The following is a 12,775-nucleotide window of genomic DNA, read 5'->3' as shown; positions in this document are numbered from 1 at the left end:
CAACACTGGCTCCTCGTCTGTAGAGACTCTGCAGGGCGAGCCAGAGCAGAGACAACTTGTACATTTTTTTATAAAGAAGTGTATTTGACAGTCGAGTTTCTGTCGTTCAAAAACATTTTTGGGGGGTTATCATCGGAGTTCTCATCACTTTCTCCTCGACGCGGTCATCATCCCCGGAGGGTTGTTGTTGTCGTCGTCGTCGTCGTCCTTTTATGAGCTGTCGCACGCCGGTGCACAAGAGTTGAGACGGTAAGGAGGAAGAAACACGTGTTGTTTTTTATCAGAGCAAAAAAAAGCAAAAGTGGTGTCTGTCTTTGGCTCGTGTCTTTGTCAAACTAGAGTTTGACGGTTGTGTTGCAGAAGACTGGAGCTCGTGTCTCGCGCGGTGTTCTCCTGCGTGGACAAAGGGCTTCTCTTTATTTTTATTTTTTTTTAACAAAACTAAATATTTAGTTCTTTCAGACACATTTGTGACCCAGCAGAGAGGTTTTTGTTTTGTTTCCAGTGCGTCCATCCCTTTTCCAGTGCACTCACCGTCGTCTCCGTAAGTCTTATCACTCGCGGTTTCCTGCAATTGACTCGTTTCCCAGTGAAGTTTACAGCTGGTTTGCAATAAATATGAACGTAATAATAAAAAAAACCGTCACACAGAAATGCTCGGTAAATATTTATTCCCATGTTCTCACGATTTGCATAATAATTCAGCTCATTGTGTTCATTGTTATTTAGTTATTCAGATGTTGTATACAATTGTCTTATTCGTTTGTTATAATAATAATAATTATTATTGATATTATTATTATGAGCCTATTGTTGCTTTTTTATTATTATTATGAGGATTCCAATTTTGATCCCACCAATAATAATCGGTGTAGTTTTGTTCATTTATTCGTTAAAAAATACATTTTCAGAAACGAATTCAACCGTCAGCTGCAGTCAGTTTGAATCCAGCATCGTTAAGCAGCACGTTTTTTGTTTTTTTTTACTTTTTTCGTTGCTAATAAAACACGATTGACCAATCAAAACTGAAAGTGAAATAAAATCAGCTTTTATTTGTTGGCTTAGATATTTTTTTCGGATTATTTTTTAATCTTATCCGAGCAATAGGAATTGCTTTACAGGGGGCATTATTTTATTTTATTATTCCTGTGTTATTGTAGCTTCAAGAAAAAAATCATGATATAATTTAACATTTTTTATCACTGCAATGGAAATTCACTGAGAGCAACAAAAAAAAGTAATAAATAGCACAGATTTCTAACACATTTATTTTGTTTTCTTAAATTTATTGTTACCATTTTGTGGGTTTAAGATTTACAGTAATTCCTTTCATAAATTACTCTTGGAATAAGAATTGCCAAAAAAAAATAATATATATATATCTGCATATATCCTGTTTGCCAACAGACACATATATTGTTTTTATAATACAACAGAATTATGATTAACATTGTCTTTGCTTTTCCTCTACCAGACGTTTGTGTGTGTGTGTGTGTGTGTGTGTGTGTGTTTGTGTGTGTGTGTCCGCACACACACACCATAGACCAACTGCTAACATTTGAGTCTTATGTCTCTGTGGGAGGTATGTGGTTAGTCAGTGTTTGGACACAGTAACCTGGACTGATACTGATCAAAGTCTGATCTCTCCCTCCTTCTCTCCCTCTCTCCTTCTGCAGATCTTGGACGGGTCAGGCCATGTAAAATTCTGTGTGGATGCCAGCAAGCCAGATATCGGGAGCTGGCTGAAGCACATCCAGTTTGCCCCTGCGGCCAAGCAGCATAACCTGACAGCGTGCCAGATAGATGATCAGGTACGTGGAGACACATGCAGAGCAACTTAAAAAAGTCGAGTATGATCTTGGGAAAAACAAGAGAGCGAGGGGAAGAAAAACAACATGTTGATGACTTGATTTTGAAGTCCCAACTGGTGCTGTGTCCTCTCCTCTGGCAGGATGAATCAAGTGCAACTGAGAGTCAGTCAGATCTTTGAACTGTACTCTGCTTTTATTTAAGGAACACGGCTCTGGGTGCCAGAAGGCTTCCCTGTATTTTTTTTCCGACGGCTGTCCCGTCTGCATGCTGTTGTGTTAAAAGGTGGTATTGTGATCTAAATCAGATAGTCCCATGAGCGGCTGGCCCACCCTGCCTTCTCTTCACACACACACACACACACACACACTGCAAAACGCAGCACAGCTCTCTATGCGCCGCACCACAGAGACTCCTCGTTATCTGTGTGTGTGTCTGTGTCTGAGTGTGTGTGTGTGTGTGTGTGTGTGTGTGTGTGTGTGTGTGTGTGTGTGTGTGTGTGTGTGTGTGTGTGTGTGTGTGTGTGTGTGTTTTCTTTCTTGTAATTGTGCGCTGGCTTCTGCCGTGCGAGGACCACAGGGCAGGATCAGAGGCGGCCCGCCGAGATGATGGTTCCACACACCTCCCAGGACCGCTGCAGATATAAACTCTTAGATATGTCAGGAATGTCACAGTCCTTTTTGCTGCTCACCTGTGCGGAGGGGTGCGTGCCGTACACATGTGGGCCTGTTCATCGCACCGCAGCCAACACAGAAACACGCAGTGGCTAAACTTTATTTGACACGTGTGCTTAGCATACCGTAGCTTGACCCCGAGTTGAAAAACATAATCTAGCCTGCGTGTTTGTCGTCACTTCTCACTGGTGGTCTTTTTTTTTGACTGTCACTAGCTGAAATGTGAGCAGAAGACTAAATACTCTGCTGACATGTACGCAGAGTATTTAGTTAAAATGATCCAAGTCCAGCAGTAGCGTTTGGACATTTTCATACCAATAGGAGAGCATTTTGGTTTTATGAAATACTCTTAGTCAAACGTAAAAGTCTACAAATCTCCTGCTCCTCCTCCTTCACACGTCTATTCCTGTGCTGACAGTGAAGAAGTCGAGAGTGGCAGATAGCCCACAGTGGGAAAGAAGAAGAATGGACACTTCCGAGAAGGACTTACCCACTCTCTCTTTTTCTTTTTTTTTTTAAAAAGAGACCGCGAGAGACAAACAGGCAGAGCTTTCCTGAGCTCGCCCCTCTCCTCGAGGTGTGACTTGCTGTCAACACGGCGGTTCTGCTCGGGTGGCTGTGTAAGGCCTCAGACAGGTCACGGACATGGCTATGATGAGGTGATTGTTAAGTATCACACACTGTCACAACATGGCACAATGTGGTGTCTTTAAGCCTTCCGGGACAACATTGGCGTTTTTTTTGAAAACACACTGCGGCGTCTCACAATGGCTGTCTGTACGTGTAAAACTGAATGGAGTGAGTGGGGGTGGTCCTCTAAAGCCGCTGTCAGTCTGCGTGTGCGTGCGTGCGTGCGTACGTGCGTGTTTGCGTGTGTGTGTTACAAGTGTTTGTGTGCACCGACTTGTTGTCGGTGTGTGAAGTGTTTCATTATGTCTCTGAAGTGTGTGCGCTCACCTGTAAGTGCCTCTGTTTCTACATGCATACGTGTGAGCTTTTGTATGTGTGTGTGTGTTTGTGTGCGTGTGTGTGTGTTTGTGTGCGTGTGTGTGTGTTTGTGTGTGTGTGTGTGTGTGTGTGTGTGTGTGTGTTTGTGTGCGTGTGTGTGTGTACACATGCTACAGGACCGTGAGTTGTGGTTCAGATGCCTCCCCGTGCTCCTCATTGCGAGCTGGGGAAAAAAACACACACACACACACTAACTGATTCCAACAGGTTTTTACTGCCACTGGGAGAAGCACTGGGTCTTAACCCAGCCTGAAACCACACATTACACACTCGCCACACCATACGCACACCATCACCAGATTTCCACAGAGAGAGGGGCCTGACCGAGCAACCCAGGGCTTAGGGTTTTTATTTTTTTTTTACACGATCCGCTAAATCTTCCCTCAGAACCCAATTTTAAAAATCTCCCCCACACATAGGTGGCATCCGGCGGAGATGATTTGTCCTAAGATTTGTTTGAGGACGGTGTGTCGGTCGTTATTTGGTCCTCGTTCTTCTCAAGAACCAATTTTAGCCCTGGCGGTGTGAGAGTAAAACTGGCCTCTGTCCTCTTATTTTGACCCAGTTCTGTTTATCATAAAACTTTATGACCAATCTTAGGAAGGTGGGGGGGGATTGAATGAGTGAGGAGAGAGGGAGGGACTGTTGGGGATAACACTTCTGTTTCTCTCTCCCTCTCAATTTATTATTATCATTTGTCAGATCTACTACATTGGCATAAAATATATATTTCGTGAAAGCACCTGCGGAATATTGAACATCTTACTTTTTAGCTGCATTTTCAGTATTATGAACTCATTTAATAGGGTGTAGCCTTTGTGTGTATGCTCTCTTTTAGTTTTACTGCTTTGTAAGAAACAGGAAAGACCAAAGAGGAAGGAGATGGCAGGTGTCGCAGTTAGTGAGTCACACACAAATCTGTAGTTAATTCGATGCTGCGCTCAAACGCTATAAATCGGGTTTGAATTCATTCCTCTCACAAACAGAAACAGCTCTCTGAAGAGGGTGGAATGTTTTGCGTGTTCGTTTGTTAATTAGAACCTTGCGTACGTGACTCAAAATGACTACAGAGATGATAAATAATTGTACGGCAGCTTGTCCAAGTTAATCTTGTAATTGTTAGATATTTGAACTGTGGCCCGCAACCTGCCGCTTGTGTGCCTTTGACCGTCCAACGCCACAGCGCTCGAGCTCTGCTGACGTTCTCGAGTGTTTTCGAGCTACACTGAGCGACACCGCCCCGATCGTTACTCGCACAGATCGCCTCCATTATCAGCGCGTTCCGTCGTTCAGATAATTAGGGCAATTAGTGCTTTAAAAAAAGAGAAAAAAAACCCTGTTCCGTGCGTCGGACTTTTCTGATTCAGTTGAAAGGAAAATGGATTAAAAGTGTAATTAACATCATCCGACGAGGCCCTGAAGAGCCTTTCATAAGACAGTTGCGGAGGGGATATGAGCGTTAATCTCATTCGCTCTATTGATTCTCACTCAACACTGAGTGGAATGAAGTGGCTGAGGGGCATATTAGCAAAACCCCCGGCAGTCATTCACTGTTTAAATACACTGAAGGTGAAATCAGTGGAGTGAGTGTAACTCACTGACAAAACAGTTTTGAGGCTAATTCAGTTTAACACCAGAAAAAAAAAAAAAAAAAATCTCGAATTTTCCATGGAGATTGTAACAGAGAACATTTTTTCCTATTTTTCGCTCCAAGATCGCTTTGACTCATGGAAGAATAAACCCCCCCCCGCCCCAAAACAAGGAATTTTGTAGATGCAACGTTTACGCGTGACATTGACGATATGTCCTTTATGAGATACCGGAATGTTTTCTGCCTCTCTATAAGGTCATTTTCCCACAGCTCCGTCCAACACGAACAGAACCACGTTGGCTTCCTTTGCGCGTTCATCCAATTTGCTGGAACCAGCTGTGCATTGTGTGCTCCTGCTCTTTATTGCTATCTGAGACGCGAAAACAAAAAGTGATGGGGTGACTGCCAAACGCTCTGCTGTACACATGCACACGACCCGGATAGCTGCACATGTGGACATGCAAACGCTGCTGCACTGCTGAGCAAAGGCCTGTGAACAGTGCGGTGGGCGTTATTCCTTGAATTTGATGAATTGAATCTTTGTGATTTAATTAAGAATAATTGAAAGTATATTTTGAAACACTTGGTTGTTTTTCTTATAATCACAATGCAAAGCGTACTTGTGGTTCTGCGGGCAATTTTATTTTCCATAGTTTTTAGATGTTGAGATTTTGGGGTTAGGGATTGAGATGTTTCTTTTTAAGAGCAGTGCCTTGACTCCAGAGTTCATCGCGGCAGGACGGGCGTCAGTGAATGGCATACCTGTCGAATGAGCTCTGTGTGAGCGAGGAGTCGGCCAACAGGGTGTGACCGGGGGAAAATGTGACTGTGTTTACTCTGCTAATGACTAATGGTGTCAAGGTAACAAAGCAGCACGATTATAGCCTCTGATCCACTCGTGGTTATAACCTTTGACGGGGAGAGAGAGAGAGAGAGAGTTTGTGAAAGAGAGATGAAATGTGACTCAAAACATGACCTTACATAGGGTGAAATATTATATGTATGTCGTTTGCAGTAAGAGTAAGAAATGGCCCTTACGCAGCCGTCCACAGTGGGAACACTGACACCCTATCTACAGCATAACTATATTTTTATGCCACTGTGTGTGTGTGTTTGTTTATGTGTGTGTGTGTGTGTGTGTGTGTTGTTTCACCATTTATCTGTGGTGACCCTCGGGCGAGGGGTTGAGTTTTCTGGGGGGGTTAATTCCCATCATATTTGTAATCGCCCTCTTGTTCCTGCTCACGCACTAATGCAATGCCAAAATACATCTCCTCACGTGGAGAGTACAGAGAAATGGAGCTGCGGATGTTTATCGATCACTTTAAGGGAGGGGTCAAAGGTCAGATCCAGAGCCAGATGGGTTCTCGCTGATGGCCTCGCCTCCCTATGTTACCATGTGCTTCTTAAATAGCCCCGTTATTTCCCCCCAAAAAGGTAGAATTATAGACTTATCGTTGCATTTTACCTTGAACTCGTACTCTTGACTATTTATGAACAAAACGCTTTTGACAGCGTCCATTAAGTTTTATGTTCCGAGGCCTCGGTCCACGCCCTGGTAGCTTTCCAAAGAGCGATCCTTCCTCAGTCTCAGGCATCGGTCTCTCAGGGCGGAATCCCTTCCAGACTCACACGTCTGTTTGAACTGCCGTCTGATTGTCTCTGAATCACAATATTATCGTGGCCCTCACAGAGGTGACACAGACACAGGAAGGGGTGTGTCTGTTTGCATGTGTGCGCTTTATGACTGCTCGCTCATTTTGTGTATCTGTGGCGTAGACGCAGCGTAAGCAGGGCATGTCAGTGTGTTTGTCATCGAGCTCCTGTTGACAACCTCGCAGCTCAGGTCTCAGTCTTTTCTCGACATGACCTCCTGTTGGTCAGATATCTTTTTTGGATTAATGAATTTGGTTGGTTAATATTTACCGTGTCTCTCCTGGCCTGGATAACTGTTACGACTCTATGCCTGTAAACTGGGAGTCAGACCTATCATGCTCGCCGCCCTCCCACCGATTCTCTTGGCGGCTCTATTTGATTTTAACGGTTGAATTTAAATCATATTTTTATGCAACCATCAAAATGTTACTGTGAACCAATCACTCATTTACTTGAGCTCCCTTTTTCCCCCTGTGACTCTCCGTCTAAGAACTTCCTGTGCTTCAATGAATCACCCCAAAAAGTATTTTTAGTATGGTATCATTTGCTTGACGCTAGAACAATGTCATGGACAATTATAGAATAGTGGCCAGAATGCATCATGATCTTTATTGTGACCAAGATATTTATCAAAACCGTCTGTGGAGCCGATGTGACTCGGGTCAGGAATTCTCCTAATGAGTGGTGTACCTGCGACCCATGCCTTCCCAGAAGCCCCCCCCCCAGCCCCACTTCCTATTGCATTTCTAATAAATCCCCCCCATCATCATTGAAACGTCTATGTGGCGGAGGAAGGTAATATGTTAAACTTCCAAAGCGTGCCAAAAATAACGCCACGTCTGATTGTTTCACAGAGAAAGGCTATTGTGTGTCCATGGGAAGCACCACAATCCCAGGGTCTCTCAGCTGATTCTTTAAAATGACTGACCCCCCCCCATCCAAATACACACATGTTTTCGCAGGGGCATGCCTCCGACCTTTCAGAAATGAGAGGGTAGTTGTACCGTATTTGAGGTGCTGAAGTGGTGTTCGTTCTTAAATAATCGTCACCGAAATACTCACTTAACAGGGAGCTTTTCTTTTTTTTTTTCTTCAACAGATAGTTTATTTTTGCAGTTTATCACCGTTCTTGCTCTCCACACATTTCTTTGGGCCGCTTCCTGACCAATACAAGCATTCCGGGAGAGTTCAGTTTTTTCCCCCGTGTGCGCGCACACGTGTGTACGCTATTTATAAGACGGTATATTTATCCTACAGCCAGTTTTTTGTTCAGCTTTCATTTTGTTTCCATGAAGATGGATGTCTTACGTGATGATTAATTACAAGTTAATGAGAGTGTGTGTATTTTTATGTGAATGTTTGCTGTGTGTGTGTGTGTGTGAAGCTGAGGCACAAATATAAGAATCATGCACTGCACAATTGTGTAGTCATTTTGCATGTGTTATTTTTCTACAGCACCAAAAGCAACCCCGAGTGACCTCTGCTGGTTTGAAAAGAAAAAAAGATAGCATAGTCCAGATTGCAAAAAAAAACGGACAAAAACATCCCCTATGTTTTAATAGAATAAAATGTTTATCGGTTCACTTTTGTTTGACCAGTGTAGTTAAAAGCAAACTTTAAATAATGATCTTTGTGTGTGTGTGTGTTGCAGATCTTCTACAAAGTCACCAGAGAAATCTTCCCCGGTGAGGAGCTGCTACTTTTCATGAAGGCTGAAGAGTTTCCATGTGACACCATGGCTCCTGATATTCATGGTGCGCACCACACAAACACCGTTCTTATAGCAACACAAATACTTCTCCACATGGAATGCAAATTTTTCCCTTCCCTCTCTCCCTGCAGAGGAGAGGCAGTACCGCTGTGAGGACTGTGACCAGCACTTTGAGTCCCGCAACCAGCTGCTGGACCACCAGAAGCAGCCATGTGGGATGCCCCCCTCCTCTTTCCTTAACCCAGGTTGGACTTTTTTTTATATTCTTTTGAATTGGTGGGACTATTTCCATGCCATTGTAAAGAGTGGGTGGTGAAGAGTGACAAGAAGGATGTGTAAGCTAGACTGGGAGAACATGACACCTGGGACCATTGAGCCAAAAGGAGCCCTGCTACGCAACAGTCAACGTACTGAAATATATATCTACCCTGCATTATTTCTCCAAAACTTCAGACACTGTATGTAATATATAGAATGTAATTTGTATCGGAGTGGACCACAAACGCCAATAACAAGATAGATCCCTCATGACTAACGAATCTGCAAATGCTTTTACACCTAAACGGTGATGTTTTCTGCAGTATAGGATACATTAAAACAGCCTTCTTGCTTTGATAAAAAAAAAAATTCTAATCTGTCTAGGGGGGGACAGTGACGTAAAGGCCCAGGAACCTCAAGACTTGCGACCCCTCCACCTGTCCCATGGCCTACACGAGTGTAAAGAGTGTGACCAGGTCTTTCCTGATGCCCAGAGGTGAGTGAGAAGCTGACACACACACACACACACACACTCACACACACACACTCAGACACGTAATGTATTGCGAGAGAGATTGTTGCTGACTTTCATTTTCCATGCCGCAGATGCGTGCAGAGAGCCGGTGCTGTCGGCACACGTAGGAAAGAAATGTCTGTGCGAACTGATAAATCCTCGCCGTTTTTTTTTATTTTCTGTCCATTGCAGCCTGGAGGGCCATATTCTGTCCCACTCTGAGGAGAGGGAATATAAGTGTGACCAGTGCCCCAAGGCCTTCAACTGGAAATCAAACCTGATACGACATCAGATGTCGCATGACAGTGGCAAGCACTATGAATGTGAAAACTGCTCAAAGGTAATGTGATGACTTTTGAAGGGGCTGTGTGTTCGTCCACGTGTGGTTGTATTTCATACAACGCGGGCGTTAATGATTTTGAATGTGTATTCATTTTAAAGGGAGCAGATAGTAACTCCCCCGTGTGTCTGTGCGGTTCCTTCCCCCAGCAGGTGTTCACAGACCCCAGTAACCTGCAGAGGCACATCCGCTCGCAGCACGTCGGGGCACGGGCCCACGCCTGCTCCGACTGTGGCAAGACGTTCGCTACGTCTTCGGGCCTCAAGCAGCATAAGCACATCCACAGCAGTGTCAAGCCCTTCATGTGTAAGTCACTAAGACCCTACCTATGTAAGTCTACTCAGTACGTTACAATAATAACAACAACAATATGCTTGTGACTTGCCTTTTAATAGAAAAAAAGAAAAAGCTGTTGTGTTTTTCTTTTGTTGTTGCAAAAGCTCATTTGAACCCTTCCTCAGCTCAGATCGTCAAGAGTCAGTCAAGTTGCGTTCTGCGAGAATTACACAGGGGATTGTGTGGAGGCTGTGTTTAGAGTGGCAGCTCCATTTCTTTTTGAGTCAAGAGTCATCCAGTTATATCTGCATCAGCACTCTCACACACTGCTGATATGGTGATAACAGCGTTTAAACTAGCATGTAATTTGATTCAGTCCCACTTGGTCTAACCTTACCGTTGCCTCTCACAGTGACCCAGCCTGGCTGAGTGTTAATGCTACAACTAGCAGACGGTTTTTTTCCCCCCCCCTCTGTGAATTTCTCTCGAACACACTCACACGCGGTTTGTCTCCGCTCCTCAGTAAACGCTAACTCCTGCAAGACCCAAACACATTTTGACCTTTCACACTTTCAACACCTCAGACCACAGATCCCATCTCCTTCGCCTAAAGCATTATGACCTTCACCCTTTGCCCCCTTACCTTCTCTCTTTCCCTGACCCCTTCACAGCTTCACACGCATGCAAAGCTCACGGAAAACCTGTCCACACACAAAATGCACACACTCTCCAAACGCACACACATACACACGCATGTATTTAGGTCGTAGTGACTGCATCTCCACTGCAGACCTTTGACTCTTCTCTCTCCCACCGCCACATCCACCATTCCTCACAAATAGCAACCACATGTACAGCCCTCTTCCTTGTGCTCCCACCGAATAGGAGTCCATTTGCTGTAATCAGCAGAAAATATGCAGGTTTGAGAACAACTGATGTGCTGTGTTAAAAAGACAGAGCAGCCTACGACATGACGGCTGCCTGGGAGAAACCGTGTGTGTGTGTGTGTGTGTGTGTGTGTGTGTGTGTGTGTCTCAAACGTTTGTTTGTGCAAGTGTTCTTCAAGGGCACGTATTTGCTTTGGATAGTGTGTACACGTCATTCTGTTTGTATGTTGGTGCGCACACTGTGTGTTCAGGTTGTGTGTTTCCGAGCTTCTCCGGGGAAAGGGGAGCACTCAGGCCCGCTGGGTTATTAATTCAGACACTCAGCTAGCCACTACTCAGCCACCGCTCCGCTCTCAGGAATGTGTTTATAATATTTTGTTCCAGTTTATTAAGAGCTGACGAATACAAGTGTGCAGTGAATCAGGTCTCACACTCAGTGTGTCATGTGTGTGTGTTGTTAGTCTGTAAATGTCACAACTACATGATTTATGGTACAGGGCCTTTTCTTGCAGTTTTCCCTGTCCATGGGGCCATACTTGTAAAAACACACACACACACACACAAAGAGAGAGAGAGCCGTAGAAGCAGCTTTACCCCCAACACACACTGACTAGACAATTTGAATAACTATTTATATATCCTTAGAAATTGTTAATTATTTGTGTATATGATAGCTTTTTTTCATTATCTACAACCTAACTTTAGTAAGATTAATTCTGATCAGTTGAAAAGTGTTAAAATATCTTTAACTGTGTTGCAAAACACGTGTAGTTTACAGAGAAAATATCACGTCCAAAATCAAAGGAATCGGGTTTTCCTCGTTTTTTGCCCCAGATGTTTTGAAAATGTTTTCATCTACCGTTTTACAGCGATCGTGTTCACCAAAGCCAAGCCACAAATACACTTAATTTCCATTTATTTTTCAAGATATATTCATTAAACCTTACTTTAAAAAAATTTTTTTTTAAAAGATTACATTAGCTCTTGGCTTAAACATTCCCATTAATCTTTTCTCTGGGGGGCTTATGTAAATATGTTTCCACAATACGTTTTCCTTCTCTTCCTGTTCATCTCCTCGAATTGCCTCTTGTGCACCTTGAGATTGGACGGAATCCAAAGTATGCAGAAGTGTAATCACTGTGTGAGCCTAACCACTTCCTTATCCCCTTTTTGTAGATCCCATAACAATCAATCATCCAGAGCTGCTTCTAACTGCTTTTTGAAATTATGATTACTATTATTATTAGTAGTAGTAGTAGTAGTATGTCCTCTGTTGTGTACCTGATCTGCAAAATATCCTATAGTATAGAAGGGGGGTGACAGAGAGGGACATGTTCCCTTATCCATAAACTGCATTCTTGACTTTTATCAGAACAGCAAGAGAAAAGAGCATGGGAAAACAATACTTGCAACTACCAGTAGTTAGCTATCAGCCCGCTTATGTAAATCTTAACACATCATCCTTTGGTAGTAGATCATGTTGACAGATTAATAATGGACGATAGATAATGTCAGGCGGTGAGCTTTTGTTCTGTGGCCGGGTGTTGTCACTGTACGTCTGCCAAGGTCAGAGTGACAGACCGGCGTACAGGGGTCGACTGTGGGAAGGTCACTTAGTGCAGGACGACAGGGACCCAGCTATGGGGACAAGGTGAGGGGGCTGTGGGGGTGACAGGAGAGGCCCGGAGGGGGAAGAGGGAAGAGGGGCAGGGGAGGACGTGAGACCTGTCCCTGGGAACCGGACTGCAGGATAGGATTCATTCAACTCCGCTTCCTTCGCAAACTTAAAATAGAGCCATTGTACTTCATGTGGCTGAGAAAGTGCGTGTGTGTGTGTGTGTGTGTGTGTGTGTGTGTGTCTGTCTGCATGCATGCCCGTGTGTGTGTGTGATTCAGTTTCTCTGTGTTATGTGAATATTTTGTGAATGTGCCTGCTTGTCTATGTGTGATTGTTTATGGACTCCCTGGGAGCGTCCCTGTGAGGACAATGGGCCTGGAGATGCCTGGGAATTCAGTTTGATGTGCAGGTGATGAGTGGCAGCAACTGACTC

General features: G+C 44.0%; 1 protein-coding gene across 16 annotated transcripts in view; it reads left to right on the top strand.

The window, feature by feature from the left end:
- Positions 1–12,775, top strand: part of mecom (MDS1 and EVI1 complex locus) — a 148,769-nt gene that overhangs the window by 120,993 nt on the left and 15,001 nt on the right. For 6 of the 16 annotated variants that reach the window (XM_035622091.2, XM_035622090.2, XM_047335692.1 and 3 more), the window contains 6 exons: positions 1,677–1,811; positions 8,390–8,492; positions 8,581–8,694; positions 9,092–9,203; positions 9,414–9,561; positions 9,711–9,891. In XM_035622091.2, coding sequence (XP_035477984.1) covers positions 1,677–1,811; positions 8,390–8,492; positions 8,581–8,694; positions 9,092–9,203; positions 9,414–9,561; positions 9,711–9,891 — 793 coding nt within the window. Of the gene's footprint in view, positions 250–412; positions 545–1,676; positions 1,812–8,389; positions 8,493–8,580; positions 8,695–9,091; positions 9,204–9,413; positions 9,562–9,710; positions 9,892–12,775 lie in introns of those variants that run through there. The other 10 variants (XM_047335694.1, XM_047335688.1, XM_047335693.1 and 7 more) reach the window with 5 other exon arrangements.

This window comes from Scophthalmus maximus, chromosome 11 (assembly GCF_022379125.1).
Source record: "Scophthalmus maximus strain ysfricsl-2021 chromosome 11, ASM2237912v1, whole genome shotgun sequence".
Taxonomy (NCBI): domain Eukaryota; kingdom Metazoa; phylum Chordata; class Actinopteri; order Pleuronectiformes; family Scophthalmidae; genus Scophthalmus; species Scophthalmus maximus.
Note: the sequence above shows the minus strand (reverse complement) of the source record. Positions and strands in the feature narration are given on the sequence as shown.